At 57.0% G+C, this 12,134-nt stretch overlaps 1 protein-coding gene across 1 annotated transcript in view; it reads left to right on the plus strand.

The window, feature by feature from the left end:
- Positions 1-718: 718 nt before the first annotated feature.
- Positions 719-12,134, plus strand: part of EBF4 (EBF family member 4) — a gene marked incomplete at its 5' end in the record, with an annotated part of 54,126 nt that continues 42,710 nt past the window's right edge. Inside the window, 5 exons of the mRNA XM_079943759.1 lie at positions 719-1,042; positions 1,557-1,678; positions 10,606-10,762; positions 11,002-11,065; positions 11,238-11,293. Of these exons, the coding sequence (XP_079799885.1) occupies positions 719-1,042; positions 1,557-1,678; positions 10,606-10,762; positions 11,002-11,065; positions 11,238-11,293 (723 nt within the window). The remainder of the gene's footprint in view (positions 1,043-1,556; positions 1,679-10,605; positions 10,763-11,001; positions 11,066-11,237; positions 11,294-12,134) is intronic.

Here is a 12,134-nt window from a genome sequence, read left to right on the forward strand (position 1 = left end):
AGGCACAGGTTGGAAACGAAAATGCTTTAGTGTTTAGACAAGCCACGGACTGGACTAGGGATGGGGGATGCAGGGACGGCGCTCGGCGCGTCTGGGGCCCAGCCTAAGGGAGAAAGGTTTGAGTCCCAGGCTGAGGTTAAACCGAGGTCAGGGGAAGGCGGACAGGACCAATGGGGCGAGCAAAGAACATCAAGAGTAAAAGCCTGAAGGCGTCAAAATGAGCGGCAAGTGCAGGAACCGGGCGTCGGCGTGGAGAGTACGGCGGGTACTTGGGAGACGAAGATGAGTGGAGAAGAAGCCGGGACTTCGTCCAGTGGCGACCCGGAGGCGGTGGAGGTTTCTGAGTGCGGCCCTGCTCGCTCCTCCGGCTTCGCCCGGGCTCCCCCGCCTCGCAGCCCGGTCAGCTCTTTGCCCGGGCCTCCCGGGCCCACGCTGGTCCCTCCCGTTCCTTCCCGCGGCCTCGGGCAGGCCGCAGCCCCCAGCCCCGGCGACCGACTCGCCAGGGTCCGCCCCGCCGCGGCGGCCCGGGCCCGGCCGCTCCTCCCCCGATGATGTCACGTCCCTGGCCGCCCCTCGGCCGGCCGCGCCGCCCCGCCCCCGCCTCCCCCGGCCCCCAGTCCCCTGGGCCCGCCAGCTCCCGCCATCCCTCCTCCCGCCCGCTCTCCCTGCCTTCGGCTCCCGCTCCCCCGGGAGCGGCGGCGGTGGCGGCGGCGGCGGGATGGCCCGGGCCCGCGGCCAGGCTCCGGGGAGCGGCGGGCGGCGGCGGCCGCGGCGGGGCGGCGCGGGAACCGGGCCCAGGGGGGAGTCGGCCGGGCTGCTGCTACTGCTGCTCCAGGTGCTGCCGCCCGGGGCTGCGGCAGGGCCGGGGCGCCGGAGCACGCGGGGCGCCGGCGGCGGAGGCGTCTGCTGGCCCGGCGCTGCCCCTGCCTTTCCTCGGGACGCACGGCTGCTGCTGCTCCTGCCGCCGCTACCGCCGCAGTCGCCGCCGCCGCCGCCGCCGCCGCCGCCGAGCTCCGCGCCCGCAGCCTCCTCCTCCTGGATGGTAATCAGCGTCCCGCGCCGGCGCCGCGGGCGGGTGGGCGGGAGGTGGGGGCGGCGAGGGGAAAAGGGCGGGCAGCCCCGCGCCCCCGCCTCGCCTGAGGCAGTTCAAGGGGTGCTCGGGCCCCCCCCTCCGACGACCGCGGCCCTGGGCAGCCGCCAGAGCGCGCCTCTAGGGCGCCTCTGCGCGGACCGGGTGCCGTCTCCGCTCCCCTCCCTCACCGCCCCGCGCTCAGTCAGCCCGCCGGCGCTCAGGCCGCGGGGAAATCCCTCCATCTCCCCGCCCCGCGCCCCGGGAGGGGAGGGGACAGCGCCGGCGCTCGCGGACCCGCTTTCTCCGAGGGAGCGCCCAGGAGGCTGGCGCGCACTGAGCGGCCGGGACTGGCGCTGCGCTGCGCTCCTGCAGGCGCCGGGTGCCGTCGGGCGGGCGGAGCTGAGACGCCCCGCAGCCTCGGCGGGACCGGATCCCCGGCTGTGGGAGCGCCCACCGATTGCGCGCCCTTATGTTTCCTGCGCAGGACGCTCTGCCCCGCGGCGGGCTGAACCTGAAGGAGGAGCCGCTGCTGCCCGCCGGCCTGGGCTCGGTGCGCTCCTGGATGCAGGGCGCGGGCATCCTGGACGCCAGCACCGCGGCGCAGAGGTAAGCGCTCGGACGCGACAGGGCGCGCTCGGGTTGGACGGCTCCGCGCCGCCTTCTCTCAGCTTGCTGAGCTGCTGGGGCGAGGGGTTGGAGGGAGCCCCAACTCTGCACTGTCCCGGCAAGCTCTTGTGCCCACCTCTCCCTGAGCGCCTCTGCTTCTTCCTGAGAATGTGGGGCGGGCCGGGGCGGGGCTTCTGCCTCCACTCCTGGATGTCCCGGCTCTGATTTCTGACTACCGCTCGCTGGCCCAGCAGTCCATGGCTCTAGAGGAGGAGGTCTCCCGGCTGCCCGCAGTCCCACAGCCACCAGCTGTTAAGGAACTGCTCACCCCTCCTTCTCAGGCAGTTAAGTGCCCCTCCTTGTCGAGTTCCATAGATCTTGGCCAGGAAAGGCACGAATCCCAGCCCCCTTTCTGCTTTCTCACATCCCTCAGAGTTGGAGGATGGGGACGTGTGGAGCTGGAGAAGTGGCTGGTGGGGAAGAGATGAGGTGGGCAGTCGGCTTGGTGGAATGATTGGGGCTGAGGATGGGTCAGGGCCGCTCAGGTCCCTCCAGGTGTTTTTCTGGTGGGTCCTACCCAAGGCAGGGGATCCCTGGGAACCCAGCACCCACACCCATCTCCTCTGACTCCTTTTCAGGAGTCTGGGCAGGGAGCCTGGGTGGGGGATGGACTCCTGGATTTGGAAAGGAAGCATAATGGTTCGTTGACCAGCCCCCCACAGCACCTGGGCTTTTTGTATCCCCAGTTGTGAGCAAGGGGAGGGGAGGTTAGACATCCTACCTGGAGTTCTCAGTGCCTGGGACTAGGGAGGTGCTGCCTCTGCAGACATATGGGACACTTGGGAGCTGGGCTTCCCAGAGGTCTGAGCAGCTGATTGTCCAGCAGCTGGAAGGGATTCTGCTGGGGGGTTTCCAGGGCAGACCAGACCTGGATGCCAGCCACACATTCACATCCCCAATCCTGTTCAGGGGATACCACCCCACCACCAACCCCAACCTCACCCCTTAACAGACACACACCTTGTTTCATGTTCAAACTGAATGGTGTTCCTGCATTCCTGTGCTTTCATGACTGTCCAGAGGGAGCACCAGGGCCTCTCTCTGGAGCTCACCTTTTTAGGAAGAGAAAGGGTCTTGCCTATGAATTAATATCCATATTTTTACTCATGATATAACTTTTCTAGAAAAAAAATGAAAACAAAACCCCATCTCTCTAAATAGCTACTGTCAATAATTTAGTGTATTTCCTTCCCATCTTCCCATTAACATATTTTTTTCCTGTGTTATACATATAATTCTGTATCCTGTTTGTTTTTCTTTTGGTTCTGGTTTTTCACTTAATTTGAGTTGGTCAATTTCTTTGTCTTTTTCTCCACCACCGCCTTTGTGATGAGAGCTCCTTGTAAGAGAGGACGAAGTTTTCCAGTGGGGCCTCATGGTTTAAGGTTCCTACTTCTCTCTGACACTCCCCTCTGTCCCTGTCAGCAGGTTTGATGAGCAGGAAGCCGATGGGAAGGAGGCAGTGCCCTTGTAGCCTGTGTGGGTGCAGGAAGTGTGGCGATGAGGCTCTTCCCATGAGATTGTTGTCTGCACCTGAGGAAGAGGTCTTGAGTGGGGTTGAGGTGTCCAGTCTGAGTCCCCAGGGCCACATCACCAGGACTCAGAAGGCCTCCCCAGTTTGAAGAGAGGAATTTCTTCAGGCCTGGGCTGCTCATCTCCAAGTCCAGAGGCTTCTCTGTCTCAGGACACAGATTGGGAGCCCCCACACGTTTGGTTGCCTCTGGGCACCTCCTGCCGATGGGAGCAGGTGGGAGGTACTTCTTTCTCATTCTTCCTGAGATGTCATCATCTCATCCGTTGGTTCTTGATCCTCCATCAGTCCTCTATTTGGGTCTTTTCATCCTAAAACAACAATGACAGGAATTCCTTTCCCTGCCCCGCCCCTCTCTTCCACCTCCGAAGGCTCCTCTTCAGGAAGGAAAGGAAAGTTCTGAGCGCAAGAGGGGTAGGGAGAAAAGAGAGGCTGCATACCCTACACTGGAGGTAAGAGGGAAGGCTGGCAGGGTCTTCCTGGTGGGGAACTCTGCACAAGGATCCCTGGCCTACCCTGGGCCAACAGGACTTTATCTCTCAGCACAGAAGCAGTTCTACTCTCCTTCTGATGTGACTCCCAGCCTGGGGAGACTCCTGGAGCACCCAGGCTAGCCCTCCCCCTTGAGCTGGTCCCAGAACACTAGCTGGGCCATGAGAGGGAAGCCAGCTGGGGCCGCATTTCCTGTAAGCAGCAGCAGGCTAGCATCCCTGCTAGGAAATGCTTTTGTTTGCTTTAATAATTAATAGCTCTTCCTCAGCCTGGGACCTGGCAGGCAGGCCTGTGGGTGGGTGGCGAGGGGGGTGGGCACAGAGAAGAGGGTGGACAGTCTTTGGGTAGAATTGAGAGCAAGAGGAAACATGGGAAAGCTGGCTAGTGAGATCCTCCCCTCCCCCCTCATCCAGGGACCTGATGGCTGAGATAATTTCCTGGGGCAAGTGAGCAGAGCCCCTGCTGGGGCAGTGGGACAGGGGATATGAAGCAGCCCCAAAGCCTCATCTCTGGCAGACCCTTCTAGACCCAGGTTCTGGGCAGCTGCCTCTAGGCACCAGGTCCTCCTGCCTGCACTGTCGCACCCCAGTGAGCCTCTGCTTTTATCTTCCCAGGCTCTGGGCTAGGCCAATAGATCTTGGCTGGAGTCAGGAATGCCAGGCCCAGCTTGATGATTATCAGCAGTCCCAGGGACCCAAAGGATGCCTGCAGGGAGAGCTACGGCCAGTAGGATGCTTGGAGGAAGAGAGGATGCAGAGGAGGGGAAGGTGGGACTTACGCAACCATGCTAGGATGGGGAAAAGAAGATCTAGATTTAGCAGAGACAGTAGGGAAATCTGAGACAAAGGATGAGATGCAGGAAATACACACTTTTACTCCTTCCACCTCCAGGGTGGAGGGGGGATCAAAAAGGAGCCTCCCGCAACTGCTGATAACAACAGGGCTTCTCCCCATTTCCCCAGCATCCCAGATTCCAAGATGGATCAGGCCCAAGCCAAGGCACTGCTCGGAACTTTGGGCTGCCAAGGCAGGCAAGAGTTAGCATTTAGTAGAGGGCAGAGGGGTGCAGGGGAGACAAAGGCCTGAAGGTGCCTCTGGGGGAAGGCCAAAGCTCCAGTCTCGGCCATTGTCCTCTGTGGGATTTGAGATGCTTGTTTTAAATTGCTAGCACTTATAATAAGTACCTAATCAAGGATGTAAAGACTTATGAATGGACTTCTGACCCGAGAGCCGAGACTGACTGTGAGGGAGGCGTCCTCTGTCCTAGACAGCTGTGGCGAGATCCAGCTGCTGCAAGAAGGTTCCTGGGGCAACCTGCTCAGCCTCGAAAAGGAGCATCTCCAGGGACTCCTGGGTGGCCAAGCAATAGCAGCCAGACAACTCTGCAGCCCCCAGATGCCCCCAGATACATCCCCCTGTACTCTGAAGCACAGGTTACCTGAATGACTCAGGCTGTGAAGGTCAGGTTGCCCTTGGTGTCACCTTCAACCTGGATTCCCAGCACAGTACTCGGGAAGCCCACACACACCTATGCTCGGATGTCCTCCAACCAAAAAAATAGCTGTGCACACCGAAGCTTTTCTGTCCCAGTCTCCTTTAATTTGGGGGCTATTTCAAAAGATGGGAAGGGGGTGAGTGGGCCCTGGTGGAAATATGAAGATGAGCACTTTCTCCTCCCACATCCGTGCTCTTTACAGGAGCACATGCCCCACCGCCTCAGCACACTCCGGAGTTGATAGGAAAGTGTTTTGAACATTTTGTTGAAAACAATCTTTTTAAGAAAGCAAGGAGATGTGTAAATCATTTGGGAGTCTCACAAAAGTGGTTAATGTGGCTGTTTTCATCACTCAGCTGCATTTACCTGGAAAAGGCGTGTATGTGGCACGCTTTGTGCACTAATCACGCTAAGTGAATGAGACGTTTCTGAATTACAGGCTCCAGCAATACACGCACCAGGTGAGGCAGTTCTCGTGCATATTGCCAGGCTGCACGCAGGCCCTTGGGCTGTAGCTTTGCTGGCTTCCATCACACCGCAGGCCTCTGGATGGCTGGGAGTTGCTACCCCACCCATGTCCCTGGGGACCCTTGGGAAAGGGTCTGCTTCCTCTGCCAGCAACTGCCTCCTAAGACTCTTAGATGGCCAGAGCCTGCTCCACCCACCTGCACAACAGGCCAGAAGCACCTGAGAGATGACGCCCCAGAAGCCCTCAGCCAGTGACTGACTGGAGTTGGACGATGAAGACCCCAGCTCCCTTGCTCAGCCCTCTGACTAGCTGAAGCACATGTTCTAGACTTGTTTCCAGAGCTCCCTGGCGGCTGAGCTGCAGCTGCCCACAGTGGTTACTCATGGATAATGCACCTGTTAGGGACTGCCTTTCCTTCTCTCTCTCTCTCCCCATACCCGCCAAGGTTTCCTGGACACCTCCCACATAAAGTGTTCACATATGAATCCTTGTCTCAGGGTCTGCTTCTGGGGAAACCCAGATAAAACACTTGCCTCTCCAGACTTCTGGGGCTCTCCTCCTGCCTCTCTCCCTTCTTCTAGATAAAGGATTCCTATCAATAAACATCCTTGCAGTTTCTCTGCAAGGGCCACCCCACTTTGGAGACCACAGAATCAGAGACCTTGGCCTTCATCCACATCTCTGCCTCTAAGGTACTGTGGGAGCACATGTCTTCTCCCAGGGTGCCCCAGCAGGCCTCTCAGACCTCTCCACGGCCCAGGTCTATCTTCTGAGCTGTTTGAGCATATTTCTGTGTCTCTTTCTTTCTGTTCTTTAATCTTGGTTTGCTTTCTCATTACAAGAGCATCAGCTCTTCCCAAGGGGAGAAGAGCAGAAGTCTCCCCCTCCCGCTCTGCACCCTCTCCCTTTGCAGCTTGCAGCTCTGCTCAGGGATGCTGATTGGTCACCCACTGCACGGGCAGGTAGGCCATGGAGGTGCCTAGGGGAACCAGAAGTCCAGACAGACTTGCATCTGGCACTCTAGCTGCTGTTCTAATCCTCATGTCCTCTGTGTTCATAGGAAATATGAGGATTTCTTTATTTTATTTTATTTATTTATTTATTTATTTGCGTTATGCGGGCCTCTCACTGTCGTGGCCTCTCTCGTTGCGGAGCACAGGCTCCGGACGTGCTGGCTCAGCGGCCATGGCTTATGGGCCTAGCCGCTCCGCGGCATGTGGGATCTTCCCGGACCGGGGCACGAACCCGTGTCCCCTGCATCGGCAGGTGGACTCTCAACCACTGCGCCACCAGGGAAGCCCTGAGAATTTCTTTAAACCAAAACCTTTTCCATTTCACCTTGGTCTTCTCACTTGTCTCACAGGGGTATGAACAGGGTAAACTGGAGACATTCGCAGACCAGGAGCAGTCCTGGGCATGCCCAGCAGGGGTCTTGCCTATTCTGCCATCCTCTCCTGGTCTGCTTGGGGTCATATTGTTCTGCTGTCATTCATGATAGTGATCCCTGTCCCAGAGCTATAAACTAGCCGCCTCTGTCCCATTGCTTTGCGTGGATGTGTGTGATTGTGCCTCAGACCCACTAAGCAAGGTGGAGGATGGAGGCTGATGCTGGGCTGCCTCGAGGGAAGTAGAACTGAGCCTGATCCCACTGTGGAGTAGGTCAGTGCAGCCCCTTGATGCCCTGCAGCTGGCAGCACTGGCTACTGGTCCACAGACCCCAGGCAGGGATACCTGCTCCCTTTCCCCTCCCCTGGTCCCCCCAACCACTCTCCCTAGGAATTCCCTCCTGCTGAGAGGGCAGGCCCTGTGAAGGGAGCTTGGCTTGGGGCTTAGGGCAGACTTCCCAGGTCTGGTCCTTAGGAGCCTGGTAGGAACCCCAGGCAGCCAGGACCCAGGACTGACGGGTATTTGCCAAGAGGGATGGATGGGAGAGGAAGCTCAGCATTATTGATTGACTCTTGGCCTGGGAAGTACAGGAGCGTCTGTGTAGATAGGGTATGTTGAGGGGTCCAGGGGATTGTGTGCTCGCTTAGCCTCCACCCCTCCTCTGTTAAGGCCTCTTTCTTTCTCTATAGCTCTTTCCTCACTGTCTGAGCGCCTTCCAGGCACCTTTCCTGGGCTAGATGACAGAGTAAAGGGCAGAGTGATCTGGGATGGCCCCACAGCCCATCTCCTTCTGACCTTATCTACCCCCAGGTGGTCCTGTCCCTGGGGAGCCTCACTGCCCCTAAGCTGGTCCTGGGGGCTGGAGGGAGGAGTCAGGGTTGCTGCCTCATTAGCATATTCATCAACAGTAATCAGGGACCTGCTGTGATCAAAGCTGTCTTCAGGCTTCCCTGCCTCTTGGCAAGTGGGAAGCGGGAGGGTCAAGGCCTGGACTTTGGACTGTAAGCCTGAGGCTGAGGAGAAGAGAGGGACACCGAGGCAGGAGGGAGGAGGATGATCCTGGAGCAAGGAACGTGTAGAAATAACCTTTGGTGGGGAAGAGAAGGTGTTGGTGGCCCCCTCCTCATCTTGATCAGGAACAAGCAAGACCCGTCACTTCTGCCTCCAAAATTAGCATTTTACATGGACGACTGAGGCTCCCGAGCAGGCTTTCAAGAGGAGGAACGGTTTTCATTTTATTGTTTATTTACTGTAATCTGTATGAGTAAAAACACAACAAGCTTCTGAAGCCCATGACATTTCAGATATTATGGCTTTGCAAGAAGCCAAGTAAGAGTAAGTTGATTTAAAATTATAAGAAGAAAAATATTAAGTAGTGATGAGTATGGCAGATGCTGTCACAGTGGCATGTCCATGATGGGACTCTGGTCTAAATGGCTCTCAAGACAGTTCCACCATTCTCATCCTCACCTCTGCATCCCTGAAGCAGCCTCTCACTTTTCTACCACACTGTGCCCTCCTTGCTTACAGCATCTTCTAAGCCCTGCCTGACCAGAGCCTTCTGGTGGCCTTTAGTCATACTTCCCATACCACATCCCTGCACCAAAATGCTCTGTAGTCAAGTAAGCATGGCGTGTTAGTTACCTGTTGCCACATAAAAAAAAAATCACCCCCAAACTCAGCAACGTAAAACAACATTCATTATCTCACACAGTTTCTTAAAGTTAGAAATCAGGGAGCAGTGTAGCTGGGTAGTTCTGGCTCAGGGTTTCTTATGAGGCTTCAGTGATCTGAAGGCTTGACTGGGGCTGGTAGACTTCACACAGCTGATCAGTTCATGCCGGCTGTTGGCAGGAGGGCTCAGTTCTTCTCCGCGTGGACCTTCCATAGGGCTGCTTGAGTATCGTCACAACACAGCAGCCAGCTTCCCCCTGAGTGACTAATCCAAGAGAGTGAACAAGGCAGAAGCCACGTGTCTTGTATGACCTAACCTTAGAAATTGTATGCTATCGCTTGTGCCATATTCTATTGGCCACACAGACCAATCCTGATACAGTATGGGAGGAAACTATATAAGGACCTGACTACCAGGAGGCAGGGATCATGGGGAACCATCCTGGAGACTCGCTACCGCATGGGGACCACTGGCCTGAGCGGGTCAAGGAGGGTCCATTCCTGGAGGGTGTCCCAGGGCCCCCCACATACACTTGTGTATGCACTTCCCAGCAGTTGTGGGTATAGCACTCTTTCATAGAATGAGGATCTGGAGCCATGAGAGAGCTAAAGAACACACTTTGGAAGACCTTGGCCCAGAGAAGAAAGTCTAAACTCCATGGCCTGGTTTTTGTTTGCATGGATAGTCTGGCACTTCCAATAAAACCCTTTCTCTCCTCACTTCAGTCTTTGAAGTGGTCCAGTGATACTAACCCTCATACCTACAGCCATTTCTTATGCTGTTAGTTCTGCCCTTTTGCCTCCTGCCCCTGTTGAGCTCCTATTCATTCCTCAAAGACCAGGGGGAAGGCCACCATCACCGTGAAGTCTTCCCTTCATCACACACAGAAAGAATTAATCGTTTTTCCTTTGCTTTTACGGTTTTTTATATAGTGACATCTCTTAGGGGGCACCCACCACTCTGTCTTGTGTTGCAGCTCTCTGTACCTGTCTTCCCTCCCCTTCCAGGTGTTTCACTCTGGCCCCACGTGGTGCCATGTGGCCAGTGCTTGGTACATCATTGGGGTTCAGGAAATATTTGGTGAACAGGGCCTTGGTTCTTCTCCTCCTCCTGCTCTCACCCTGGCTTTGCTTCTGGGACTGGTTTCTGATGAGCCAGGAGAAAGCAAGGCCAGACCAGAAGATCCTTCTGCCCAAGGGAGCCAATGGTGTCTTCCTCCAAGCATGGAGGCAGGTCCCCCTATACCTAGGGAGGACATTCCCACCTTCAGCCATAGCCCAGCATCCAGGCTGGCCAGACTAGTGGCCCTGAGCCAGTTCAATGTCTCTTGAGAGTCTGATGGACTTCATCATCTCCCAGGCAATACCGTAGGCTCATGCACATAGCCAGGAGCTGGGGTACAGTGGGATATTCATTCCAAAACCTCCCAGCTTCCCCTTGAGGCCCTAAAGGGCAGTCACAGGAGCCTGTGGTCAGTAAGATGGGTTGCTTGTTCATTTGGTTTCAGAGATCAGCCTTCCAAAATGTGAGGCCCAGGGAAAAGTCTGGGAAGGAGTCTGCCCGGGATGCCTCTGTTGTCACCTGTGCTTGTGCTGCTTATTCCCATGGGAGCAGGCTGGGGTAACCTCAGGGCTCGGAGGCCTGTTCTAGAACTGAGATGGCCCTGGCAAGGGTGGAATGGGCCCATCCAATTTCTTGCCCAAACTCTTGACACATCAGAGCCAAGTCTTGGCCAGCCCACCTACCTGGTCAGAGGTGACGGGGTCTTCCTCTCTGGAGGGCACTTCCAGTGGTTTCCCAGCAACTTTCCTCCCCACAGTGGCGTGGGCCTGGCACGAGCACATTTTGAGAAGCAGCCCCCCTCCAACCTCAGGAAATCCAACTTCTTCCACTTCGTGCTGGCCATGTATGACCGGCAGGGGCAGCCGGTGGAGGTGGAGCGTACAGCTTTCATCGACTTTGTGGAGAAGGACCGAGTGAGAGGCTCATGGGCTCGCTGGGAAGGAACAGGGTGGGGGGCTGGGGAGGGTTTCAGGGAACCCCCTCCCACTGGAGCAGATGATGGATAGGTGGTGGAGAAGTGGAGAAGGGGGTGGTGAATGGATGGGAGGGAGGGGGGTAGGGAGGAAGTTTGGGTGGGAAGGGAGTCGGGGGGAGGGCGGTGGCTGGAGGATCCCCGGGAGCACCATGCATCTTCCGTATCTTGTCCCTGCAGGAGCCCGGGGCTGAAAAGACAAACAACGGGATCCATTATCGCCTCCGGCTGGTATATAACAACGGTGAGTGAGGCCCACTGCCCACTGGGTACCGCAGCACCATGTGACACTTGGTGCCCCACTGTCAGGGTGGAGGGGGCCTGGCTTCAGCGGGGAAAGGTGTGGAGTGTGTTCAGTCATCAGAAGCCACAGGGGCTCCCCAAATAGCAAGCCCTCTCTGCCTTTCCACCCTTAGGACTTCGGACAGAACAGGACCTCTATGTGCGTCTCATCGACTCCGTGTCCAAGCAGGTGAGCCAGCCCAGGGGATGCTCAGGCCTGTCCAGCCCCTTCTCTGACCCCCATCTCCCTGTGGTCTGAGCAAGCATCCTTGTCCCTGCCCCCACTTCCCCTATGCCCTTCATCCTCACCAGTCTAGCTGTCCACAGTTCTCAGCACTGTCCACAGGAGGAGGATGTGTAGCTTTTGCTCTCTAGACAAGAAAAAGACAATATTTGTTCAACGACTTTGTCTTAGGTCCTGTTATCTAGAAGTTCAGCCTAGATGGGGATTCAGGTACATATGGTTTATAGGGGAGGAAGGAAGAAGCTCTTAGAAGGGGAGGGAGGAGAAGCAGGACAGGGCAGGGGATGCTCAGCAAGGATGTGGTCTCAGCTGGAGTCTAGCCTCAGCCTGATCCACGAGGAGCCCTGGAGAAGGAATGGCACCAGAGTTGTTCCCCCTTGAGGCAAGGAGGCCAGGATTCTGTCCCCTGTATTGGTCAGTTACTGGCTGGGACCACTCCCAAGGGGAGAGTGTAACCTTCCAGACATTTCCAGGGGAAGCAAGCTCCTGTCTGCTGAGAGCAGTTCTCAAGAGAAAGCCCTTAGCAGCTAATGCTACCCACAGCTGGGGGATGGGTGCACTGGTCCAGGAGCGGGGACTGAGTGGGGCCCCAGAGCTTCCACTGCAGGCCCTCAGTACCTTGCTGACTTGAAAAGACAAGAGAAGGAGGCTCAGGGACCAGCATGAGGAGCTCGGGGCAACTGAAACCTGAGTCAGCCCTGACGGACTGTGCAGCCACAGGGCCCCAAGCCTCAGGCTTTTCAGAGAGGTTGTGTGCGCTGGTAAAGGAGCAGGGCTGAGTCTCAGA

This window comes from Stenella coeruleoalba, assembly GCF_951394435.1.
Source record: "Stenella coeruleoalba genome assembly, chromosome: 15".
In the NCBI taxonomy this organism is placed as follows: Eukaryota; Metazoa; Chordata; class Mammalia; order Artiodactyla; family Delphinidae; genus Stenella; species Stenella coeruleoalba.